Source organism: Nothoprocta perdicaria, unplaced genomic scaffold (genome assembly GCF_003342845.1).
Source record: "Nothoprocta perdicaria isolate Ctin4 unplaced genomic scaffold, notPer1 scaffold_189, whole genome shotgun sequence".
NCBI classification, from domain to species: domain Eukaryota; kingdom Metazoa; phylum Chordata; class Aves; order Tinamiformes; family Tinamidae; genus Nothoprocta; species Nothoprocta perdicaria.
In genome coordinates, this window is record NW_020455082.1 from 17,577 (window position 1) to 44,515 (window position 26,939).

The 26,939-nt window shown below is 38.6% G+C and overlaps 2 protein-coding genes across 7 annotated transcripts in view; both read left to right on the forward strand.

Annotated features, from left to right (window-relative positions):
• TPST1 (tyrosylprotein sulfotransferase 1) overlaps positions 1-13,862 on the forward strand; it is a 28,033-nt gene extending 14,171 nt beyond the window's left edge. Inside the window, exons 3-6 of one of the 3 annotated variants that reach the window (XR_003248998.1) lie at positions 385-583; positions 9,586-9,636; positions 11,887-12,996; positions 13,552-13,856. Coding sequence is in view for 2 of the 3 variants with exons in the window: in XM_026036995.1 (XP_025892780.1) it covers positions 385-583; positions 9,586-9,636; positions 11,887-11,931 (295 nt within the window). In the remaining variant the exon portion in view is untranslated. Of the gene's footprint in view, positions 1-384; positions 584-9,585; positions 9,637-11,886; positions 12,997-13,551 lie in introns of those variants that run through there. The other 2 variants (XM_026036996.1, XM_026036995.1) reach the window with 2 other exon arrangements.
• Positions 13,863-16,348: 2,486 nt separating this feature from the next.
• KCTD7 (potassium channel tetramerization domain containing 7) lies at positions 16,349-24,073 on the forward strand. 4 transcript variants are annotated; one of them, XM_026037027.1, is made up of 6 exons: positions 17,091-17,188; positions 17,298-17,490; positions 18,899-19,068; positions 20,369-20,547; positions 21,067-21,439; positions 23,720-24,073. In XM_026037027.1, coding segments are annotated over exons 1-6 (924 nt in total). In that variant the 5' UTR covers positions 17,091-17,180; the 3' UTR covers positions 23,721-24,073. The 4 variants fall into 4 exon arrangements, with proteins under 4 accessions (XP_025892814.1, XP_025892812.1, XP_025892813.1 ...); XM_026037028.1 differs by having other exon boundaries at positions 21,067-21,366; positions 23,380-24,010; XM_026037029.1 differs by lacking the exons at positions 17,091-17,188; positions 23,720-24,073 and adding an exon at positions 16,349-16,395 and having other exon boundaries at positions 21,067-22,234.
• The last annotated feature ends 2,866 nt before the right edge of the window (positions 24,074-26,939 follow it).

Genomic DNA, 26,939 nt, shown 5'->3' on the forward strand with positions numbered 1-26,939 from the left:
TTTTTTTTTTTTTTTTTTTTTTTTCTTCTTCTTCCTTCCCATTTTAGGTGAAAGGACAGTAAAGGATTTAAAAGGAAGACCAAATGTTCTATATTATATATTTAAATCAGTGCCTGGGAGCAGCTGAATGTAGTTGCTTGTTAATCTCTTGCTTTGCATTAATTTAACACAAAATGTTTTATGCTGAGCTTGCTGTTATCGAAGACTGAAATGACAGGGGCAGGACATATGCATTTTTAAAAAAAATAAAAACATGCAGGAGTTTTCCTTCAGCATGAGGTATATGCACTTGTACTATTTTAGTACTAGAAGAGGTCATAAAGTTAGCTAAGTAGCAAGTATTGATTGGAGTGCAAAATGTAATCTCTCCTTTTGCCCTCACAGAGTTGAAAGATCTACTGACCAAGTCATCAAGCCGGTCAATGTGGAGGCGCTGTCAAAGTGGGTTGGGAAGATCCCTGCTGATGTCCTGCAAGATATGCCAGTGATTGCACCCATGTTAGCAAAGCTGGGCTATGATCCGTATGCCAATCCACCGAATTATGGGAAGCCAGATCAAAAAGTTCTGGAAAACACAAGGAGGGTAAGGTATTCTTCTGTATATAAATTTAATTGTTGACCAACTGGAAGTAGAGTGGAAGATTCTGAGATTTCAGGTCTATTTCTAATACCTTTTAATCCTTAGCAATACCTTTTGTCTGCCAGTGCAAGATCCCATAGGACCTTGAGCACTGGAGGTCCAGCTCCTGTTTTTTGCTGTTGTTGCTTCATCTTCCTTCCCTCTGACCCTTGGTCTGAGCCGTTCTCTTTGGTGTTGAACTGAACCCTCTTAAGAATTAGCCAGTGATGGGGGAGCCTGTCCAGCAAAAACACTAGCCGACTGGTCAGCAAACTTGATTCATGGGCTCAGCTTCATAACCAAATGGTTGGCAGAAGCTCTGTCACAAAATTATGCTTAAAATACATGGGAGAATTTGAGGAATAAGCAGTGGAAAATGGTTCAAGATGATCAAAATGTCAGACTTCCCAGTTCTTTGCTGTCCTCTTTAGTTTAAAAAAAAAAAAAAAAAAAAAAGTCTGGTGCTGATTAACCTAAACATGAGGACTTTAGTCTGTCTAAATTGAATGTTGCTGGAATTTGAATAGTTAGACTATACAACTGTTTATCCCTGGAGGTATCCATTGAAAAGCTTAGTACAATTGTTTGCAATAAGAATAATTAACTTCTCTTTTGAGAATATGTACTTATTAAAAGAAGGTGACTTTTACTGACACAGCAAGTCATCTCTGGAAAAAGTGAACAAAACAGTTGGAAAAATCTGTCTTCCACTAACTTTTTGACTGTATATAACTGCTTGGTATCTGCTAATTGGTAGATACAGAACTGCTTAATAATGTAAATTATTGTGTTCATTATTAAAATTTCTGAACATTTTGCATTAATTCTTAAGAGCCCTCCTTGAGAAACTCACAGTAAGCAGCTGATTAGTATATTGTAGGATGAAAGATTAACTTTCCCATGCTGAACTGATGGTTATTTAGAAAGATAACTCCCTTTTCTAGTAGGAGTAGTGGTGAGTATTTTATAGGTTTTCTAATACTGTTATATTAAGTCTTTCAAGCTGACTTTTCTGAACAATTCAATGTGATTTTTTTTCTTAAATCAACATTTAACAATATGGAGAATATTAGTATTTTATACTAATATTTTACTTAAAATTCTCTTGAGACTTGGACTGTAATTGTGATGGTGTTTATTGTGTCAGCAATATATCTTTTTCTAAAGAACAAGAAGAGGCCAGGAAAAATAACTTCTGCAGATCCTGCTTGTATGGATAAAACAAAGGAGAAGTCCTGAATTAACCTTAAAATCTCACAAAGTGAGAGAAATAAGGATGTGTAATTCCTAAACTTGTAAGAGTCCTCATGAAAATGCTGAAACAAAAAGCTTTCAAAATGACATGTACCCCAAGGAGCCATTTCAAACGATGGCTCAAGTCAGCATTTGAGTTTGCATTTAGATGGTCAAATTCTTGCCCAGTCACTTTGTTTCCTCCTCGCTGGGACTTGGCAAGTCCCTGCTCAGCACCTCCTGGCCCTCTGTCTTTCTCTTTATGGACTGTCAAAGCATTGATGGTCTGACTTCCTGGGGGTTCAAGATTTGAAGGCTTCTCAACTCCCAGACCCGTTTTCTTCATGAGTTGCTTAATTCTCAGAGTAGCCAACCCTTCAGCCTCTCTAGGAGTACCAGGTTTTGTGGCTATCGTGTATCTTGCATAGTAAGCTGGCCACTGAGCTTGGCTTAAACCAAAGAAGTTTTGCAATAAATCATATTCTGCTTGATCATCAGGCGGAACTGATAAAAAATACTGAAATTTGAAAAATGTTTCACTTTGCTTCCTATCTTTCCAACCTTTTCTTTTCCCTCAGGGAGCTCTGATGCATTGGCAGCCTTGCCCATCACGGATAGCGTGCGCTCCTCCATGCATTTCTTCCTTCTCATAAGCATATGCTAATTTATTTCTTGCTACTGTAGCGTAGAGGACATTTAAGTACTTGATCTTCAGTTTCCAGCCTCTGGGAACTTTGAGCTAGACAAAATTTTTAAATATGTTGTTGCATACCCTTTCTGACTGGTGGATTTATAAACTTTCTGCATTGCACTTGTTTTTGCTTTCTCTTATTTATTCCCCTGGGATTGTTTCTGTTTTGTACAGATTTTTGTACTGGGTATACTGTAGGAGTCAACATTGATCAAATAAATCTGAAGTTATTCAGCGCATCATTAAGCGTGGACACACATCTTGCATGTAGCTGGTTATTGCTTCACTTCATGCATTGAAAGTTTTGTTGTTATTTGTGGTCTCTGCAAACTTTAAGCTCTCTTTTTAATCATTGCAAAGGGATTAAGTTTAGACTTCTGAACTGTTTTATATTAATATTGTAACCCTTTAGAGTGACTAACTCAAAATAATTATTTGATGTTTGCTTAACTGCTGGCGTGGTAGTTCTGGTGCCAGTTTAAGATGGCAAGAGCTTCATGTTGGATGGCAGAAGCTGGGCTAGGCTGGCAACCAAAGCAGAGGTGGGGGCAGCAGGACTGTGTTTTTGGGGGTAGGTGGGGTGTTTTAGTTCTTGGGGAGTGGTGAGGAGCATTATGTAATGAGGAGTGTTGTGTAATGCTGTATAAATTGATTGTGGAAGTCATGACAACAGGGTGGAAGCTCCACTGAAATTTCTGGCTGGAGACATTCTGACTCTGCTTAAAAATGGAACAATAACAAGATGACCTAGTTCATAGCTATCAGATGCATTAAAAAAAAACAAATAAGATTTATTTCTCATGATTAGAGTTCTCATTTTGTATGATTGATAGTACTTCTCAATGGTACATGCAAAATCATAAGAGTAGATGGAATGAAGATTTGAAAAGTGATCAGTGTGCAAACAAGCTCATAGCTAGAAAACATCTTTTGATTGCAGAAAGATCAGTATTTCTATAAAAGTTCAAGACTAGAATTTTTTTATTCTCCCTATAAGGAGACAGTTTAAAACAGATTCCAAACAGTGTTTGAAACAGGGAGAGGTCTATGTTCTGGTATGCTGTGCTTAAATACGATAAATAGTATCGTGGCATTTGTACTGGCTATATTAAGCAAAATCTGTTGCTATTTGGAAAACAACAAATTAGACCAATGTTCAGCAGCACAACTCCTGGTTGAGGACTTGAAAGTTGCTGCTGTTACAGTTTGCATTAGGAAATAAGGGTGCCTGAAACATAGCAGGGCTAGACCTGGAGGAAAAATGAAAAGGAACAGCTAACATCAGTGCAAAACACTGCCTTCCTTTTTCCCCACCACTGAGTTGCATATGTACTGCTTTATATATTTCTTTTGCTTCAGTCTCGGAAACAAAATGATGCCTCACATCATCTAAGGTATGATCACTGAAGAAGGATTTCTACAGAAGTGCAGGTAATCAAGGAACATCAAGATCCCTGCAGCACTTGGATTTTCACTGTAATGTTACCCCTCTCTGGCACTGAAACAGGTTGCTTTTTCATGCCTCTGAAACAGAGAACAGAGATAAGATGCAACTGGTGTTTGCTGTTTTTTGTCATGTTGGTACTGGCTTTGTTTTTTCAAGTAACAGAGCCTGAAACTTATTTCATCTCTCCTTGCATTGGCCTCCCAGTGCTATGTGGCATTGTGGATTAAGTCATCTCTAATTTTTTCCCCTAAAGCTGTAGCAAATTCTACATTCTGAACATAAAGGAATGGAACTTCCTGTAACCAAAAATGAATCATCATCTGCAAATGAAGCAGAAATACAAATAATTAAGCTCCGAAATGGCAGCTCAATGTCTTTATGACAAAATACATAAATAACAGCTTTGAATTTGAAAACCGTCTGATATGCCTTCATGTTGTGTAAAAGTGTACGTCAGCAGTTTAGTAGAATGTACCAAAAGCTGCAGACTATTCGTAACTGTAAAACTCTGCCTTATGCCCAGTAGAAACTGGCTTATTCTTATATTATGATTGGCCTTGTAGCTTCCTTTTCACATCTGTAACGTATTGCATCAGATTTTCTTTGGCACACGCTTCCCACTGCGTGGATTTGTAAGCTAGGAATACATATTCCAGGCAGTTCTTCTGGATTCTTCATGAAGTTGCAGTCCTTGCCCTGCAGAGAGCAAGAGGCAGAAGTGTACAGCACAGAACACAAAAAGCTTGTGTTTTCATCATGACTGTTTAAACATGTGTGGGTTCCTCTCATCACTTTTGAAAGCTGCATTTACCTCTGTCAAACATTATGTTGATACTTCCTCCAGTAACAGCTAGAGGGAAAAAAAAGAGATCTACGAACTCCTCTGTTTCATACTGTGTATTAGATATTGAGGAAATGTTGTCTGCTGATAAGAGATGAGACTTTCAAGATAATCATGGTTTCAGGGCTTGGTGTGTGTTTGAGGTTTCAAATGGAGAAATGATTTGAGATAAAGGGTGTGAAACATGCCTATACTGTTGCATGGGAGTAATTGTGTTGTCAAAGACGTGTAATTGTAGGGCTGTGCTGTAATGATAGACTGCTCAAATAGCCAAAAAAAAAGGCTGCTCTGGTTAAGTGTAACAAGCTAAGCATAAAGGCGTGGGTGTTTTCATAGCAATTTAAAGTAATAATTTAAAAAGAAAAAAGATTTTTTTAAAGTCTCTCTTGTGACCAGCAAGAAGATCCTTTCTCAGTGTTGTTTTTTTCAGGTAGAGTTTTTTTCTTTGTATATCAGCTATGCCTGCATATGATTGGTAATGGAATAATGAGTTATTAACAAACGTTATGCAAAACTGTGTATAGTTGCAAGATGTATTTTTGGCAGACGTTCAGTGGCCTGTGGCAAAAAAAAAAAAAAATGCTTCCTGCAGTGTTCCTACAGGATAAGCGTTTGTATCGCAGATGTCTCTGTTCCTGGTGATTCCAGAAAGGAAATAGAGTTGTCTAAGCCTTGCAAAGCCAGAAGGAACAAGATTAGGACACCTCTTTGTAACCTGCCATGAAGGACTATCTCCAGGAAGGAGTTTGTTTGCTAGTATTTCTTTTTTTGGGGGTGGACAAGTAAACGTCAACAGCTTTGTACTCTGTAGTTTGGTTTTGAAAATCCACCGAGCACAAGGATGTTCATTTGCAGGCCAGCTACTAAACAAAAAGACCCATTATCTCTCTGTACTGGATCTGACCAGATATATCATGGCTTTTTGTGGGTTTTTTTTCTTCTTTTAATCAAGCTTGAAAGTGAGTGAAAAAGAATGCTTTAATCTTCCGTAAAGATGAATTAAGTGTAGCATCTGTAATAAGAGCAGACAATTATACTTTCCTTTTGTATTTTAAGGGTTTTTCCAGACAATTGGATATGATTTTTTTATTATTATTCCTTTCGAGAGAAAATATACATTACTTCAATAACTTTTTATCAGTTTGAGTAGCTCCAATGCTGAATAACAAAATGAAACAAATTATTAAAGCTTTTTCCTCCCCTTTGGAAATCCATTTGGGCTTGTGAAATAGTTCTCCTAGAGAGTCTGAACGCCATTCGTGCTCTGCTTCCCTGAATTCGTGCTTAGACTGGAAATCATTCCAGCATCCTCCATCTGCTTCTCTGCTGCCACTCTCCAAATAATACGTTTTAGTCTTAAAAAAAATGGGTCAGAGGCAAATTTTGAGTCTGAAACCTCTTAATTTCTTTGGCTGCGGAGGGAGGCATTGTTTTCTTGAATTTCTGGATTGTAGCAGTTCCCTGGGCTTTGACTCAAGAGAGACCAGTTTCTGGGACTACTCTGAACCGGTTTGTTTGCAGCCTCAGTCTCGGCACAACCATTCTTCTAGATAATGTGAGTTTTCAACCAGGATTATGCGCAGTTGGTCTTTCAGCCTAAATTAAATGCACCCTCTCTGGCTGGTCATTGATTAAATTGTGCCTTTGGAAACTGCAGCATGGCTTAATTTAAAATATTTATGTATAAGCTCCATATAAGCTTATTTTGTTGCATTAATTCTGTAAGTTAAGAATTTAATCAGAAAGGTGCAGAAAGAGTAAACAACTTGAATAGATTACTAAATTACTCGAGCTCTAGTTGAGCTGTCTAAACCATGTTAATTTACGCTCAGGTGTCAGTTATTAAAGAGGGTAGAACTTAACTTTTGCATCCACAGGTTTAAAGATTAAGTAGTGTAATGAAAGAGCTCTCTGCGACATCATCAGATGTAGAGAAGGAGACAGGCTGTGATGTGAACTATTGAATTGTGGCTATATAATGCACATATGCTTTTCATCACCGTGCAAAGCCAAATTACTACTGTGTAATTTTTCTTCTCTGAAGTGGATGGTTCCACTCCCCCCCAAGAAAAAGAAAATAGTTGCAGTATTTTCTGGCTGATGTTTTAAAATACAATAAGGATCTGTGGCTTAGAAGATACCCTATAGCAGAAACTGCAGGATTTGTTCATGATGCAAATAACCAGGTGCTTTTAGAAGGTGAACGGTGCCCATACTGCTTTCTTTGAAGGAAAATATGTTATTGCAGGTCATGTGTGCATTTTGGGACTATTTCCTCGGCCTAGAAAGTCTTCTGAAATACATGTCCCTTCCAATATCTCGTCTTGTAAAAGTTATTGGGCTTTTTTTTTTTCCTCCCGTGACTCTCTTGCTTAGGTTGTTCAGTAGCATTCATATGGAGCAGCATTGTGGATATGTAACTCGCATTCCTGCTCTCTAGAAACACAGCCTGCATTTTAATGGTTAGCTGAAAAGCTAAATACGAAATACTCTCCTTCGTTTATAAATATTTATAGTACATCTAGGATCAAATATGCCACCCACTGAATTTTTGACCAGTGTGGCTTTCATTAAGGTTACCGTGGGACTGGCAGTACCCCCTTACTGAATATAAATGAGCTGTGCCTATCAATTTGAGTCACTTGTTCTCTTTTAATAACATGGAATATCAAAAAATAGTTTTGCAATGTGTATCTAATAGTTCCTGCTCTCGTGTTGCGTCTCGGCAAAGCCCTGTCATTTGGATGTGTTTTGCATGGTGATAAAAAGTAAGGAGAGCTGCCAGCGACCTAGGCCACTCGGCCTGAGTCACGCGGCTTAATGCTGCAGGCCTGGTTCAGGGTGAGGGGCTCACAGGCAGGAAACGCTGCACTGACTCAGCTGCACTATAGGGACAAAAAACTACTTTATATTCCACTGTTTTATTTATAGGAAAGAGGAGAAAATGTACATTGTTAATAAGTATCCCTTGACTTCATCCTTTTTTGACATAATTTGCAAACCGGAGGCTGTAACGTTGAGGCATTAGAGCAGAACTATTTCCATTTTATGTCCTAATTGAGTATTTATAACAGGGTTTGTGTTCTTTGATGCTATATGGTTACAGCTATACGAGACCTATGAGGTTAGGGTGATTGGTGTTTGTTTTAATGCAAAGGAGAGTAGAACTCATTCTAGTCTCTTTTGCCAAAAAAAGTCAATAACGCTGAATATATATATATATATATATAAATATATATAGTTATTGGAATGCATTCCAGTTTCATGTCAGAAGCAAGCAGCTTTCAAGAGGTATCCTCTAGAGAGAGGACACTCCACTGCCAGCTGATTTCCTAATTGGTCAGAGAGTGGAAACACTTGCTTGGTGTGGCTGCTAGCATGTCTGAGAATATTTATTGCTTGTTTTTTCTCCAAACAAGGCTTGTTTTGAAAGTAATGTTATACTCTGAAAGATTGGAAGGCACAATAACGACAACCTTTCCTGGTGTGAGGTTGGTCATGAGACTTCAGCTGCGGTAGAAATTCAAATCATTAGAGTTACTGGCTGTAACTTTAGACCAGGTAGAAAAGGATTGTACCTGTTTTGCCCCCCCCCCCCCCCAAAAAAAAAAAAAGGAAAGATTACTTTAGGGTTTTGTTTGTTTGCTTTTCTACTATCAAAGTCTGTAGGAATATGGAAATATGATGCTGCAACTCGTCTGTACTAATAGATGAAGCTATTAATCCTATTAATTCATGTGCCTGCTGGTGTAGGAAACTAGTATCCCATTGTGGACAGCAAGCAAATTAATCACTGAGGTTATAAAAATTCCTACAGAATTCTTGACTGAATTTGAACCTAAGTTACTAGCTTTTCCCCAACTTTTTGTAGTACTGTCATCTGCATAAACTATTATCAAAGCTAATGAAACTTTCCTTTGACAACATAGTAAGGTGGGATCAATTATCAAAGTATGATACTTCTGTTTGCATAAATGATATATTTTGTGTATGGCAAATAATACGAAGCATTAGAAAATGTTGTATTGTGTGGCGTGGAGTAAGTCTGTTAACGTTAAGACATAAATGTTTGAGACCTGCAAGTTGTTTGATGCTGCCAACTGCAAGTTGTTGGCTGATATATTAACTCTGAAACAGTCCATGAGATCGTGATGGCTTTTTGGGGTAAACTTCAAATAAAGACTCTCTTAATTATAAACTATAATAGAGCCCTAAAAACAATTACCGAAACTATTAAACAAATCTGTTGCTTCATATTTTACATATAACTTCAGAAAGTGTGTATTATTATGGCTTAGTCCAGTGCATTTAATCACGCTGTAAAACATCATCTTAAAAAAGTATAATCAATGAATTATACAGGACTTAATTCATGAATGATTCATAATTCAAGCAAGCTTGAAATGTAATACAAGTTATGTAGTAATTTTTTTTTCCTGACCTTGTTTGCATTAAAATGCTATTAAATACATTTCCCAAACATTGTCATCTGTCTTGAGTAAAGAGCAAGCCTGGGAATGAGTATAAAGCTGGAGAACTACTTTAGACTACCAGACCCTATTATGAAAACTTTGCTTTTACAAATGGGTTGTGCTCAATTTAGAAAGCTCTGAGGTAGATCTGATTTAGTATTACTGGATGCTGATCACCCAGACTAATCCATTTTTTGCTTGACAGGCTATTTAGCTTTGCACACACTAATGAATGCTTGTTTTGAAGAGTAAATTGTTTTTTTTTGGTTGTTTGCTTTCCAGGTCTATAAAGGCGAATTCCAGCTTCCTGACTTTCTTAAAGAAGTGCCACAGGTACCGTATTGGATTAATTTCCTTTTTGTAGATGTAGCAACAATTTAATGTCAAACTAGTCTTTATAAACCACTTCATAAACTTGACTGTAAGAGGAAAAAGCAGCCAGCAGTTTGCTATGAAATTGAATCTCCGCCGCTGCTCTTACACTCAAGCCTCCTTTGAATTTATGTGCAACTCCAGGGGCATCTTACTATGACTAAACTCAAACTCATTGAAGGTTATGTCAAACTATACGGTGAATCTTAAGGAAAGACTGGACTGACTTTGTATTTTGCCCCATAGAACAAATGCAAATGTTGTTTGTAGAGAAGCTTTATCTTTTTTTATTATTATTTTTATTTGTTTATTTTTTCCCTTGTAGTGAAATGTTGAAAGCAGGTATGCTAAAGGTGGCATAAATGTTCAGACTTCAGTTGATGATAACAAGAGTCTTTGGAAATAAATACTACAGTATCTGAGAAAAGAAAGCAGCTCAGCCATGGGTAGTAGTCATGCGTTGATCTAATATTCAGATAAGCTATTAAACTTCTGATTATAATGAGAATCTGTAACTTGTTCCCTTTGAATGCTGTTAAGTTTCACTGGCTACCTGAGGGTCCTAACCTTGCACTGGGGTAGAAAGAGCTAAATTCTGGGCTTGGAACTGTTAAATAGCAGCATTTCTTGGCCCCTAAGCTTTGTGGATTATAGGAGATGTGCTTGAAGCCCTAGGTCGTCTTCTCATGTCGACACCGTGGACAGGGTTTGAGCCATAACCACTTCCTAATTCATGTATATAGTAGTTCACTCTGGATGATGAGATCTTAAACTGCATGAACAGCTTTCTGTGCCGCTCAAGGACATAATACAGGAGTTGGGAGGAACTTCTTCCATGGAACTTCCTCAAGGGATTCTTTTGTGTATGATTTTTTTTTTCTTAAAAGTAAAAAAAAGAAGTGCAGTTAATTCCCCATATTGACTTTGCAGATTTATACTTAAGGCAAATGTATAGTCTAGCTGTAACATATCATCTTGAGGAATTTACTTTATTGGTTAAAAATGTTTCAGATGAGTAAGTGGAACAATTAGAAATCGCCTTTGTATTTTCTCAGGGAAGAGTTACTCAACTAGGCTCATAGAAATACAGATTTTGTAGGCTGTATAACTGCTGACCATGTAAATGTGTGAAGTGCCTTCTGCATTATGCTGTGATGGAAGAGGCAGGGAGTGGCTCATTACTGCTATTGTCTCTGGGTGTGTTCAAGTAGAGCTAAGTCAAAATGTAAAGCTAAGTAACAGAAAAAAAAGGGGGAAAAAATCCAGCTTGTCCTATGTATAGGACACTGTAGACTTGGGAGGAAAAGCATTTGGGGACCATCTGCCTCCAGGATTTTGTGTCTCTTCAATAGAAGAGCAAGGAGCAGCTTCCTCCCTATTAGCCTTAAAGGAAGCTATGGGTGACCAAACTTTTAGTTAACAGTGTTAGATTTTGTTGTTGCTGCTGTATTTTTGTATTTTGGGAAAAACATGAACTGTAGAACTCACGTCTGCCACCTACAAAGCAGTAGGAAGCTCTTTCCAAGGGCAGCTACCACCTTTATTATTATTATTTATTATTATTATTTTGTTCTGGTTTAGTAGCTCAATCTTTTGATCTTTTGGGTGCAGGGGACATGTCTCTACTGGCCAGGCCTTGTTTTGACGTGTTGTGGCGGCCTTTTTGCAGGGTAGTGCCCTTCAAGAGGGGCTACTTTAGTGTAATAGTTTGAAAACAAATGAATTAATGGCAGGCAAATACACTGATGTGGTAACTAATAACGTAACTGTGGCTAAACATACCAGTACTTCAAGCAAAAGAGATCATTTGCTTGCATCTAGGTTTTTGAAAAAACTTGGCCACTTCTAGCCATTTTAGAGTAATTTGTGGTATTTATATTACTTACATTTTTACTTTATCTGCCATCATTATTCCTAATTGCACAGTTTCTGAATATAAATGCTAGTATAAAGACTTAAAGCACTTGTAGTGTCTTCTCTTAAAGAGGGAAGGAAAAAGAAAACAAAGGAAAAAAAGCAACAGGCAGAGAATTCTTTATCTTGCATCTCCAGTGTGAAGGAAAGAGTACTTCAGTATGACTTCTGTTAGAGGTAGAGATTCAAGAATACACAGCAGTATCCACCATGTGCAAACAAGTGTTTTTGACTTACTCCATCTGTTCTAAATGAAAATTAGTTATTAAAAAGGAAAACCGGTTTCTTGTGTTCCAGCCAAAGAAGACAGTAGAAAGGAAGTCTCGTGGCAAGATAAAATGAACATGGATCAGTAAAGTAGAATAGCTGCAGTGTCTGTCTCCTGTTTTCAGAGCATAGCTTTTTGCTGTGGACACCAAATCTTTTCTGATAATTCTGTGTGATCTCTACTGCGGGCTTTGCTCTTTTACTGGATGTTTTGCCTGCTCTCACCCTGCCAACAGTTAGTGCTCATGCTTTGCTGCAAGTTGTGCTCTGCTAATAGAAAACCATTAAGAATCTGACACCACGCAGCTAAATGCGCTGTTGCTCACAGTATTGTTCACTCTGGAGTGCTGGCCAAAATGCCTCTGCAGCTTAAAGGCAAGAAAACTATTTAAGTGTGTGCTGCTTTAAAGTTACTGTCAGCCAATTGTTTTGAGAAAGTGCACTGTACAAATGCATTTTTTGTGGATATTTCAAGATAATCTACAGCATAACAGATACACTTGCAGGCACACATAGGTTGCGAATTTAGGTTGTGTTGGAACAGAGCGCCAGGTATTGCTGATGAGGACTTGTGAAACGTGCAGGGAGATAAGCTGCCCTGAACTAGCTCTTTGTGAATAGTGTTCTAGTAACATGAATGATTCTTGTTCTGCATGAAATAGCTGTTAGATGAATTATAATGTTTGTATTTTGTGATTACCTTGGAATAATGTCAAAGGAATTTGGTCCTCTACTTCTTGCAATCCATGTGATAGATCTCAAGACTCTTCTGAGTGTCAGGGGAGCAGGATTTATACAGTATTTATACTATAATTGTATTAAGCCGACTCTAAGATAAACTCTTAGGTTTATCTAAGTAAGATCTTCTGAAAAACAAAAGATTTGTGAAATAGTAACTGAATATTTCTGACACCATAAATACTGAAGCAGGAATTGAAATTACTTCTGTTAATCTGTAAAGTCAAAGTAGAATAGTTTAATTAAAAACAAAACCAAACAAATAAATATTTGAGTGCAAATGTTGGTGCTGATAATACCATCTTTTCCTTTAATGTAAAATAGCTAATTTTGGTTTAATTATTTGTTTAACAGACTGAACCCGTGGAATAGAAGATACAGTGGATATTTCTTGCACAGGAGGTAATAAAGAATATCCAGTTCTGCTTAATAACTCTTTGTTAATAATTACTTTTCATTTGAAAGCAGTATATAACACTATTTCACTGCTTAGCCAGGCTTTCTTTAGGAGTTTATTGATGATTTCTTTTGATGTCTGTGTTTTTTGGTGTTATAGCATACCTGCACAGTAGGTTCAGCTCCTTATTTTAACAAGATATTAAAAAGCATTATTTTCTTTGAGATATGAAGAGATTTCCAAAGACTATTTTTAAATATCAATTCAGAAATCAGTAGGGAAACCAGTCATTTAAATGCAGCCTCTTTTTACAAGTATTATCAGTATTAATGGAAATACATCTAAACTCTATTTCTGAGAATGTCTAGTGAGTCCTGGGAAATGGACCAGTGTTCCTTAAAGGAAAGTTTTTGCTTTCTTTTTGATGTTTCAGTTAGTCTTGAGAATGACTCTGCACCTTCTGAGATTACAGTTGTTGCTCGTAATCATGCATTGCAATTTCCAATTCTTTAATGTTACGAAGGCCACAGGTGTAACTATTTTTTTTTCTCTTTCTCTAGAATGACTGCTGCCTTTTCCATAGAAATGATGCTATTAAGAACTGTCCCACCGGGATCAGTGAGGTGTAACTGCTCTTGACCTGCCTTTTTTTCCTGTATTTCTCACCCGAGTTTCTTTCATACTTTGTCTTTTTGTTCAAGATTTTGTTGTTGTGAAAGCATGTAAACCTGTTTAAAAGGCGAGGGAAAAACTACATTGATGTTAATGCAGTACTGTATTAATTTACACAACTATTTTAAGGTTTTAAAGAATCCAAAGCAAAAGCTGTCTCAAACTGCTATTGTCTAAATTCCAAACCTCAGTCTTTAGTGGCTTTTTTTCTTTTTTTTTTTTTCTTTTTCTCCTTTCTGTGACAGTTGTTTTAAATGTATGAACCTTTCAAAGAGTGGTCTGTGCTCGTCCTAAAGGATTTCTGGTGGAACAGTTGTCTGTTTTATTGACATGTGGAAACTGTTAAATATCTTTTATTTAAAAAGAGATGTTGATAAATTACATGTATAATTACAATTTAATGATCTTTTGTATTTTATTTTTCAAAATAAATGCTTTAAATGTGCAATTTTTTTCCCTTTCTTGGACTGTTGCATTTGCCTTTGAGATTTAAATTAATAATAATAATAGTAATATGGCATTGCTCAGATGAAAGATAAAATCTAATGCCCTGGGTCTGGATCTCATTTTAAGCTCTGCTTGATTTTTTTAAGTAGCAGGTGTAGGCGCAGAAAGGATTTAAATAGAGGGGAGTAGAAACAGTAACGTGAGAACATGAGTAGTTCTTTTTTTTTTTTCTTTTCCTCTCCGTTTTTTTCCCCAAAACTGTGTCGAGACAGGTGAAGCGTGCGGACACGGGCAGAATTAATGCGCCTTTCCGGCGCCTTCAGCACCGGCGCCTCCGTGCGCGGAACGCTGGCGCCCTCGTGAGCCGCGAGCGGCCGCCGGCGCCGCCGCCCGCCCCGCGCCTCCGTGGGGTAATGGCCGCGGGGCGGCGGGAAGCGCCTCCGCCCGGGACGGACCCGCGTGTGCCCCGCGTGACGCGGCGGCCGCGCTGCCTCCTCAGCAGGTGCCGCCCGCGGCGCGCAGCAGGTGAGGGCGGCGCGGGGAGAGCGCGGGCGCCGCCAGGGGGCGCGAGCGCGGGGCGGCGGCCGCCGCGGACCGTTAACCGCCACCTCTGGGCGCCGCCATGTCCTGCCGCCGCCCTGCGCAGGTTCCCCGGGCTCCGGGGCCGCACTGGCCTCACCGCCCTCGGGGCGCCACGCGAACGGCTGCCGTTGGAATGCTGCGGAAAAGGGAATTTCCACTGGCCATCCGGCACCTGAGCAGGAAGCCGGGGCGGTGCTCAGCCAGGGCAAAGCCTTTGTGGCCATGTAAAGGTGGTAAATGCACATCAGTGCTTTGAATTCTGCATAAAAACACCCTTGTTGCCATTGGGAAATACAGGCTGTGGCAGCCTTTGCCTCATGGTTACTCCCTGTGCTCCCGTTAGATCTCTCCATTGTCTTATTTTTCACTTAGATTCACCATTGGTGATGGTCATTTCTCCCCACACAGCTTATCTTTGTTTTTAAGCTGCTCTCCTCGTCTAAGGGTAGCCCCAGGTGAACATCCATGCTGTCCTTTGCCAGCGGTGAAGTGTGTCCAGAGTTGGACTTTCCCAAGCAAGGCCATTTGTAGCAGAGTTTGCCACAGCTCAGGACTCACTGCTCTGTTCCAGAAGGTTTCGCTGCTCTCCTTATGCAGCTTCTTTTGATTTGCTGTAACTAGGTTTGCTGCCTTTTTCTGCTTTGTTCTCACAAACCTTTGATCATCTGAGTCCCTCAAAAAAATCTTACAGAAAGACGGCTAAGTCGTGTCTCACTCTGTCCTCACAGACCCAGTTTCCCATGAAGGGAGAAGCTTGCTGACAATCTGCTCTTTATCTACTGAAAACAAACACGCGGGGGGGGGGGGGGGAACTTGCCTTTGAAGAGCAGCCGGACTGGGTTAGCACATCTACAACAGATTCACAGATCAGCATTTATTGATGGTTAGCCCTTTGATTGTGTGATTTTAGTATTGCCTTTTTTTTGAACATGTAACTTTATAACCTTGGAAGGTATTTAAGACAGAATTGCTTATGGGGGGGGGGGAAGGATAGGGGAGCAACAGTTCCTTTAAAAGCTGCTATTTTTTCCCTCAATTTCTGCCTCAGTAAACCTAGTGCAGGCCTAGGGAATGAAGAACAACTTGTAAGTCTGGTTCACATGGCAAGCTTTCCTTGAGGATTGTGTGTGCGTGCAGGAGTGCGAAAGGGACATTAGATAAATTATCAGTAAGCAAATCGCAGGGAAGGAATCCCTACCATTTAGATGATGAGTAGGTTGAAAACTGGGAGGAGGTGTGCGAGTAGACACAGCTGCTGCTGAGCTGTGGGTCAATTAGATACTTGGTTTAGAAGTCAGCTTCTTCATCAGTGTTTTCTCATTAATTTTGTTTTGACCTGTCTCTGGACATGAACTGGATGCATTTACTTAGTTTGAATAAATGAAACAAGACATAGAACTTTAACAGGACATTTAACAAGAGAAGTAATTTTGTGGCTAGTTAATAAATGCACGTTCTTTAAGTGGATTTTTCTGATGATTTTTTAAAGGGGATGCATATTCTTCATGACATGCCCAGAATCAAAATGCACAAAATCATAGAGCAAAAACCTGGACAATGATTAGCTATCTCTTTCTTTTAGGAAGACCCTTTGATACAGTCACCAAACTACTGTGTCGCTAGTCCGTGTTTGTGGATGAACAGGAAGTGAAGCAGCCTTGCAGAGCGACATCGGTCACCTTTTAATGAACAGCAAAAAACAGGTTAAACAACCTTATTAATAGTCAAGTCATAAATTGTCAAGTCATTGCTCATTATAATGTCAGTTTATTCTTAATCTAACCTATAGTGACAGATAGACTGGCTGAGGATTGACTGTTAAAGAACTGTAGCTGGGGTAGCTATGCATTTTTTTTTTTTTCTGTGCAGGAATGAGAATTGTGCAATTAGCAGTAACTGCACAATATAATATGTAGAGTTAGATGCATATATATCAGGTATATGTGTGCAAGGCACCGTTACGATGTGATGCAGTGGGCAAGAAACCTTCCACTGGTGTTTTCCTCGTCTGATTGCAGCACTAGATCCCCGCATTTTGCAGGAAATGCTGGAGCTAGAGAGAGCACCACTGAGCTGCCCGAAGCTCCGTTGCCGTTCGCAGCCAGCTCTCATCTGTGTTTGCAGTTGGAGGTGATTAAAAGGCTCCGGAGCTTTACTGCAAGCGGCAGCCGGGGCTTTGCCAGCACGCACGCCAATGGGAGGGCGCATTTCAGGGCACGCTTGTGCAGGCGGCCTATGGAGCCGAAGGGGTGGACCAGCGGCCCTCCGAATTCCTGCAGCAAATGGCATTTTGCTGCAAAAGGAGCCAATCAAGCACTGCAGCGCGCAGCCAATGCGCGCAGGCCTCTCATCCAGCCGCTGGCGGGGGCTCTGTCACCGCAGGGCCTTGGCAAGCGCTGCAAGCCGCATTCCTCCTCACAGAGTCCCCTTTGAGGCTGCCCGTCAGCACGGTGCTCATCCTTGCTGTGACTCACTCCCCAGCCCAGCGATGCCATTGTAATTTCTGCGTGCAGAGCAGGGTTGCTGCATGCCTCCGCGTGCCACGTGATCCTCCGCAGCTGGTGAGGAGAGCACCTAAGTAATTTAGGTCTTGTTTCCTATTTAGCCTTGCCACGGCTGCCTATCCAGCAGACCTGCTTACGAGAGCCAGAGGGATGGTGGTAGTTACAGGGCAGAACAAAGTGAGTGGAAACCCGGATGATGCCATGTCGAGCTCGGATGCGGAGGATGATTTCCAAGAGCCGGCCACTCCTACGGCCACCCAGGCAGGACAGTCACTACCTCTGCTGCCTCAGCAGGTAAGAGCTCTGCGCTGCTGTTCATCTGATAAACTGGAGTTATTGCACCACATATTGCTCAGGTGCCAAAGAATCAAAAGAATTTCTTTGGTGGGGTATTCATGGATATCCAGTTCAGTTTCCATTACTCCCTAAATTGGCTTAGTTCCTTGTATTCTTCATATTCCTTCCTTATTATTATTGACATTCCTTCAGTCCTAAGTTCCGTATATTTTACCTCAGTAGCTTGAGCCTGACAAATACAAATTGTGCGTATTCTGGTACTGAAACATCTTCAGCTGTGGTATTAAGATTTTAGGCCTGCTATAAATCTAATGTAAATGCACAATTGCTGATTTTCAGCCTGTACCTTAATTCATAAAGGGACCAGTAAAGCAGCATCTGAGTACAAGTCCCAGATTTGGCCTGAGATTTCCTACTCCTTTTTGTGTTGTGGGGAGAGAGAATTTAAAAAAAAAAAAAAAAAAAAAAAAAAAAAAAAAAAAAAAAAAAAAAAAAAAAAGAAAGAAACAGAAGGCTTTTGGGCTTCTAATGAATATCTGGTATTAAAGCTGTGGAGATGACTGCTGTTTGAGATTTCCAACTAAAATGAAAACATTCACTGATCCTACCCGGAAGCCAGTCAGAAGATACAAGGTGTTAATCCCTTGAATCTCACTATTTTGTGGCAGCAGGCCAGGAAAGGGACATTTGTTGGACCAAGTTATGTCACAATCGCAAAGATTATTAAGAAGTGTCAAGGTGAACATATATAAAATAAACTCTAAAATGTTGTGCTGCTTCTGAAATTGTTGCTGCCCCCACTATTGTTGCATCATTCGTATTTGGAGCTTCTCTGCCTTCTCAAGTCCTCCTGTCACAATTTCAGTCATGCTCTTATTGTTATTTTTGGAGAAGGAAAAACAGAACATTGATGGACTCTTCTCTTTGGCACTGCCATTCCTCTGACTCCCTTCCTGGTGTTAGCAGAAGGACTGCTGAGATTGCCTTCCATGCCTGCTCTGTTTCACATTGTACCCAATGTGAATTCCCTCTTAGTCCTTCCAGCCTTTCTGAATTGCCTTCAAAATTGTCTCAAGCAAAACCATACACACTGTGCTCACTCCTTTCTGTCAAATGCCATCTTCTGGTTTCAAACTAATAAATGCAAACATCATGATACAGGAAGACTCTTGGTTAATGCCTGGTTTTACACAGCAGCCCTATAGATGTTTGAATATCTTAACTTTCAGAAGATCTGCTGCCTGAATGTTCCTCTTCTTTTAACGGAGGCTTCTAAACATGCCTTTTGCCAAATTTCATTTGTAATTTTACCCTATAATGGAAGTTCTTCTGGAAGTTCTAATAATTTTGCCCTATATTTGTTTGCAAAGGAGGCTCATTTCTGATGAGGCGATTTCTTTTTCAGTTTCCAGAAGTTGTCCCACTCAACGTAGGAGGCATGTGTTTCACAACACGACTGTCAACACTGAGACGTTATGAGGACACAATGTTGGCGGCTATGTTCAGTGGAAGACACTATATTCCGACAGACGCTGAAGGCAGATATTTTATTGACAGAGATGGAACTTACTTTGGGTACGTGCAGTGTCCTCAGTAATATGCTTTCCAAGTGGTTGCTGATAAAAAAAAAAATATATATATATATATTTAAAGAGAGTTTTAACTTAGTTTTAACTTTCCAAGAAAATAAATTTGTCAAAATAATTCATTTGGTAAATGAATTACTTCTGGAGCACTACAAAAACAAATTACATTAAAATGTAATTGGAAAGAAATGCAAGATTCAGAGAATTTCTTTTAAATTATTTTTGCTGGCAATGCCATATTCCTTCATCGTTAGGCCTCCTTCTGAAACTTTCAAGTACATGTGTAGCTTTCTTTTTATTTTTAATTTAATTAACCATGGTACTACTAATACTCTGTTTGATTTGATGTGAAATTGCTAAAATACATAAACACAATTTCCTGTAATATTTCTAGCTTCAGGTCTTCACCCAAAAAAAGACTTTACATACAACTTCTTTTTAGTTTTTAAGTTTTTAAGTTATTTAAGTTTTAAGTTAAGTCTTTTCTTTAAGTTCTTTTTAAGTTTTTAAGTTTATTTGAAAATAAGTATTTCTTTACATTTGGAAAGTTGGAAGAGTGATATGATGTGATGTTATCAGTCTGAATCCAAAATATAACGGGAATCCAGAGCCAAGTTAGCAGTTGGTATATTTGTTGATACTATAATGAAAATTGCTGGTTTTTTTGTTTTGTTTTGTTTTGATATGGCCTGTAATAGATTTTGTTGATTAATGCTCATATTCTTAGTTAAAAATCTTGTAACTTAAATGATTTCAGAACTATGTTAAAATGGTTTTTTTTAAGCTATAGAAGAGTAGGCAGCACTGATCCTATGATGAGAACACTTCTTTTGCAGTTACACTATCCATACCACTAGAATCCTGGATTTTCATGGGATAAAAGATCTTTGCATACAATTCTCAGGAAAATCAGTTTATTTTGTATAGACTTGAGTTTAAAATACAGTGACTTCAGTCTTTTCCATGGAAATTTTTTTGTGCATCCTGTTTAAAATGGTTACTCCACCTTGAGGTTCTGGTTAAAAATGTCTTGGTGTTTTCTTTGAAATAAGTTCTGGCATTACCAGAGTTATGATGTGATTTTTTTGAATTGGAGACTTGAAAGGAAAAAATGCTTTAAGAATATGTGCTGGCAATATAGTTTGCAATTCTCTCAGCTACTGCCCAATCTAAGGGTATATATCTGAACAGAGTAACCAGTGTGTATCCAGTGTTTTCTGTACTTCTCGACCTGCAGTGGTTTTTTTTTTTTGAAGAAACTTTAACAGAGTTTTTCCCCTTTTATTTAGAGACATCCTTAACTTTCTGCGATCTGGTGACCTGCCCCCAAGAGAACGAGTGAGGTCAGTCTACAAGGAAGCTCAGTATTACTCCATAGGACCTCTGCTAGACTGTCTAGAGGATGTCCAGCCCCTTAAAGGAGAAAAAGTTAGACAAGCTTTCCTCGGCCTAATGCCCTATTACAAAGGTAAATAAATAAAGTAGTATTAATTGTGTTTTTGTAACGTGACTCAAGGAGTATGAATATTCCATTCAGGACAACTTGCGGCTTTTAAACAAGTTTTGTCATATTTGAGAAGTTTTTCTTACCTTTTATATTCTAACTCATTGGGTTTTTGAAGTCTCCATGTTAGATTTGTTCTTGCTTTGTCTGAGGATGTGAATTTTTACACTGTCTAAAAGGAAACAGGATCCAGACCATAGCAAGCAAGCTTTATTGAATAAGAATGTTCTTCTGCCTCTGCATTTGTTCTGTTCAGAGCTGCAATTGAATAAATTTGGGCATGTAGAAAGAACATCAAGTTCACAAGACAGCTGAAACTGATGTAATTAAAATACTCTGTCTGGCTACATGCAGCTTCCCATTGCTGCTTATATTATGTTAGGAATGACTTGTTAAATTATTGCAATAGCATTTTATATGAACAAACTGTGTTTTATTTTAGAAGGTGCTTTGTAGATATTTTCAATGTTTATTGTTTTTTAGATCATTTGGAACGGATAATCGAAATAGCAAAGCTTAGAGCTATGCAAAGAAAAGCAAGATTTGCAAAATTGAAGGTTTGTGTCTTCAAAGAAGAGATGCCCATCACTCCCTATGAATGCCCACACTTCAACTCTCTGCGTTTTGAAAGAAGTGAAAGTGAGACAAAGCTCTTCGAACATCACTGTGAAGTAGATGTATCTTTTGGCCCCTGGGAGGCCGTGGCTGATGTGTATGATCTGCTGCACTGTATCGTGACAGACCTGTCTGATAGAGGGATAACTGTGGATCATCAGTGCATTGGTGTGTGTGATAAACACCTGATAAATCACTATTACTGCAAGCGTCCTATTTATGAATTCAAGATTACTTGGTGGTGAGTTACTTTGCCCAGAATGGTGCAGAGGGGAAAAAAAAAAGGACTTCTAGATGACAATTGCTGTTAATATTTCTGCAACGTGTCTCTGGAAATGCATTGCTGCTAACATTTACATTGGAATCAGTCTGCTGAAATGTTGGCTAATGCTTTGCTGCTCAGCCAATGGGAACCTGTTACAGAGTAAGATCTTGAAAAACCAGCCTGAAACTAGACTGTTGGCTCAGGTACCTTAACGAGGCACAAAACAAAATCACCTCATGGAAATTATACAGAGAGGAGTGTCTGACGTCTTTAAAAAACTGCCACTTACCATGTGGCTTTAGTATCATACATCTGCAAAATGGTTATTACAGATCTCACCTGCATTATGATAAAGCCGTGGGTGCTAATAATGCTGACACAGCATGATTGAATTCTACCCACTTCGAAATATTTTAGTCACTACTTAAACTTGCCACTTTATAAAGTTGAGTGAGTAACACCCAATACAGAGATTCTGGAAATGTAATTTTGACATAAGAGACCATTTTCTTGGAGAAAAGTGTTATTTCCTATATATTACTATTTGTTGTGATTATTAAACTGTATTTCTTTTTAAATTAGGAATCTGCATTGTGAATTAAAATGATATATTTCAATTAATTCCATTCTTATAAAAAGGAATAGCAGATTTGGAATATATTCCTTAATGCTTTTAGGAGTAATTACTGTTCATAAAAGACTTGTGCCTGTTTTTAGCCTTAGAAATTCTAAATGTTTACAGTATCTACAAAAAAAAAAAAAAAAAAAAAAGCTCTAAAGTATCAGGTCATTTGCAAAGGCTTTTGGTAAATGAAAAAACCCTGTATGTATGTTCCTGTTACCAAAATAAGGGGAATATTTAGTGTGAATTATTTTACTACTGGCTCTTTTTACATTTGGTGATATTAAACTTTGTTCTAGAGTTAGAGTTGAATGAGGATGCTAGGTAAGTGCTTCCTTTTGTCTCACCTTAGTCAGAAAATTCTCATTCTCAAGGTTTTTGTTGACTTTTCCTGGTGGAATGTCAGGAAGTATTTTTTTTAGTCTGCTTATTTAAATGTTTCTCTAATTACCGACCCTATATCTGGGTTGTAATGACTCCAGGCTGAAAGAGGCAGCCTTTGGAGAGTCTTACTCTTTTCCAGAGGGCACTTTTTTTGAAGTTGCACTTCTGATCATAGTAACCATCTCCTCAAGGTGAATAGCTGACAACTAAAATGAAAAGTTAAATCTGTGCATCTGAGCATCCTGTCTTAGAGTGGATAGAAAACTCAAATATTTTCAAAATACCCCACTTGAAGTGAATACAAAATAGTCTTGGAGAAAGAGGGAAAGTAAATGTTATGATTTCATATTGCATTCCATTGGATTAATTAATCCGAGAAGCTTGCTTCATTGAATTTCTGACCGAAAAGTTTTAAGAAACCTAAATTAGTAACGATGATCAAAATTTTCAGTAAACTGAATTTTTAGAATAATCGTAACAACTTTATAGTCAGATTATCTTGTAAAATTATTTTAAAGACAACCCTGTTTGCATTGATTAACCTCTATACTTTTATGTCTTTAATTTAGATTTTTAGTAAACTTTTTTGAGATGGGGACATATATCTCTATCCATTTCCACATGTTTTATAATAGAGGATTATTTTTAAGTGCTGACTTCCATGTCAAACTTTGAGTTTGAAATGAGGGAAAGAATATAAGAATTGTCTGTACTACATATATATATATATATATTTTAGATCGATTGAAAGTGTTTTCTTAAATGTTGACCTCATGTTAGTCATGTAAGTCACTGAACTTGTACTTGACAACCCTAAAGGAGAACTGAAATTAATCTTTTTTCCCTAAAGTGAGAAGAAGCTTGCATCATTTCTTCACTTTTGTGCTGACTTTTTTTTTTTTTTTTTCAGGGAATCTTAAATTGTACTTCAGAGTTTCTAATAAAATGTCACAGGATCTTAAATTTGAGGCATAGAAAGTTTTGGCTGCACATATTCTTAAAAGATTTAAGTTCAAGGTCTTCAGCATCAGATTATACAGAGACTACAAGGAGAACTGCAGTTTTGCTTGGTTATTGAGCGTTTCCCATGGAAGTATTTTCATGAGATATAACTCTGGCTTTTGAATATTAGCACTAGTTACAGAAACAGAGCAAACAAACTGTGTTTTGGGATTTGGCTTGAATAATTTTTCAGCCATACTATTTCTTAATATTCATGCTCTCTTATCCTTTTCTTGGTTTAAAACCAGAACAAGTAAGGAAGAATATCTAATCAAAAAGATGAAAATGAAAATCTTCACCTGTATCAGTTGCATCATAATTGAAACTTTCATCCTTCAGATTCTCCAAAAGAAAATAGTAAGTGCAATATTAAAAAAAGGAAACCACAGATCTGAGCCAACATGCTTTCATTAAACACGTACAATCTATGTCTTGTTATTTGTGCAAATTAACAATATTGTTATTGACTACACTTCTTTTAAGCAGTCTTTGTTTACAGTGATTTAGATTATATTGCCTAATGTGTATTCATTTTTTGACAGCAACAGAAGAGTTGTGCAGGAGGAAGTCAGGGGAGTTTAAATTAATAACTGGTTTATATAACTTTATTGACTTTTCTTGGCGTATAAGATAATTTTTGAAAAATCTTCGTTTGCAACCAAAATGTGAGTAGCTTATCTATTAAATCCATGTTTAAAATGATTGATGTTTTTGTATATCATGAATGGTATGTAATTGCCTAATTAAACTAAATGCTTATATAATACTGCTTTTTTTTTTTCTTTAAGATCTTTCTTCATACCTACTAAGGCCAGAGATTTGCTGTAGCATAACCTGCTTCTCTGTGCCACTCTCTTGTTTATTCCACCACTTTAATATCTACAGAACTGCTCTTCCACCACCACCCCTAAATACTGTGTGAGCTGGTACTGTGCTCCTTGCCACATCAGCAGTGCAAAAAATGGTTTCATGTCATCAGTGTAATCTTGATAATGAGTATCATGTGTGCAGGTTATCAAAAAGACCTTACATGTCAGTGCATTTAGCTTATTCAACTTAAAGGAAAAGTACTTCTCGTTTAGTACTCTGGGACAGGCCGCATGCCATTTTTGCTCCCTAGATGATGTGCAGGAACATGCATCTAACAAGTAACACTCTCCCCTTCCCCAGCCCCCTAGTAAAATTTCTCAAATTTATTTTCAGAGCACAAATTGCACATCTAGATTGCAGTGATTTCTCTGGACTTTTTTTGAGTAATAGGGTAATAAGAGGACAGTTGAGGGGTAGTTATTTGGAAAGCAGAACTGTTGTCTGCATTTAGAGTGTTGCATGTCTAAACAGTTAACAAGACTGGTCTTGTGCAACGGCCCTTGCATATGTGGTGTTTTTTAACATGAAGCAAAAAGAGATCCTTTTATCAGTCCTTAGGTTAAGTGACTTGGACATTTTGACTGCACATTATTAAACATGATTTTGCCTCAGTTTTGCATTTGTAAAATAAGGATACTCGTCTTTGTAAAGCACTTACAAAATGATCTAAAAAGATCTTTATGTGCAGTGTTATGTATTCAGCCTTTATGTAATGCGTCCACTTAATGCCGTTGAAGGAGCAGCATTAACTTTTCAACTTGGTGTGGTCTCCTTAACCTGAATACCATGACACTGTGTACAACAATATGAGGAACTTCTTCCAGACTCTCCATTCTCCCTGGGGTTTGAAGGTGCTAGCATCTTTTACCTGAGCAGCCTTTGAGCCATTAGAGGATTCCCTCCTGTCTTCCTGGTGCATGTTTTCTTTGAAGACTTTCTTTTGAGAAAAATCACCAGTATCAGCTTTCTGAAGAGTCTGCTTATTCTTTAAGTACCTTTGTCCCCATTTTTAACTCTCATCCCTGTGGTGTTGGCTATATGGAAAGGCAAAGGCTATTGCACTTAGAAGAGCTCTTTCTTAATGGTAAGTCTGTTAAACAAATCCATACTTGGTAATCCCATTGAGCCTCACTGCAGCAGTGAAACAAAGTGTACCAGCATCTGGCTGGTACAAGCCTTGAAAGGATAAATCAAATACCTCTAGTTGCATGAGAAATGCATTGATCTGTGTAAAGTGATAATCTGGCCTCTGCTAAAGTGATTTTTAATATCCCAGTAAACTGAAGGATTTCAAGATTTCAAACTTTAAATTGTTAGTTTTCTTAAACACTCCTATAGTTTGAGCCAGGTTGTTTCAAGATATGTCTTACATGTCAGAGAAGCTGGGCAGCTGTCTCATTTATCTTTCCCAGGATATCTGTGTTTTCTTGGTGACTCTGAGACTGATCAATCCACAGTGCTGATTGCTGCTCCGCAGGAAGTAGTGTTTCTAGTGCATCCTGTGCATTAAATACACACTGGTTATTGAGGAGGAGGAAAAAAAAGAGGGAAGGATTTAGTTCCGCATTGGATTTTTTTTTCCCCAGGATACTCCTCCCCTGCTCTGCAGAAAGACTGCAGTGGAATCCTGCTCCACATGCCCTCCCACCATCTCCCCTCTGCTGATGAAGTGTAAGAGGCATGTGAAGAGCAACGGTTCAGCCAGATGTGCAGTGAAATAATGATGCCGAGTGCACTTCCCCTGGCTCCCCGCCCGTTGCTCTGACTGTAAGAAATGCAGTTCTCGGGACAGCTCTCTGCTGCACCCTCCAAGTTGTCTGCAAGGTGAATGGCCAGGCTGTTTTACCCTAATGGGATTTTTTTTGGCGTTACAAGCTGGTGAATGATACTTGCTAAAGAGTCAGGGAAATTCTCATGACTGACAAATATCGCACTAATAAATAATAAAAAAAAATCCTTTCTTTTATAAGCCCATTAATTTTACCTTCTATTTCTTACTTAAAACAGTTTAAAAATTAAACCTTGAGACTTTTGGTTAAATTGAGATACATATTTAGGCTGTGCACTTGCATTTTTCAATTTGGAGGGTCTTTATTGCTTGCAAGCAGCTAGAGGATAACTGCACGCACTGTCCTCTCCTGTGGTTCACTCGTTGACTTATTATTTTTAAAGTTACCAATATAGTAAAGAGTTATGACTTGATGGCCTCATCAGTCAGTTCTGAATTAGAGACCACTTGAAACCCTCCTGCCCGATTTTATTTTTCCCTGCACATTCCTGTTGATAGATGACCTGGCCCAGGTGACCCGATGGAAATGCCAGCAGGGAAAGGCTCATGTCGGAGCTGACAGTTTCCATTGCACAGAGAGGTTTGTTGGTTGGTTTTACTTCCGCTCCTGTGAGGCAGAGGAACATTCATCACCCTTTCTCTGCGAGCTCAGGCAGAGGATCCAATCTCTCTGGAAGCCCAGCTGTTCCTGCCATGGGTCACATGAGGCAGGTGGGGACAGTTAGTGGCTTTGGATTGACCTGGGGAGCACTCGGTGATGGGGAGGTGGCTGCCACCTCACGCAGCTCTTAGCACTGGTTGCTCAGATG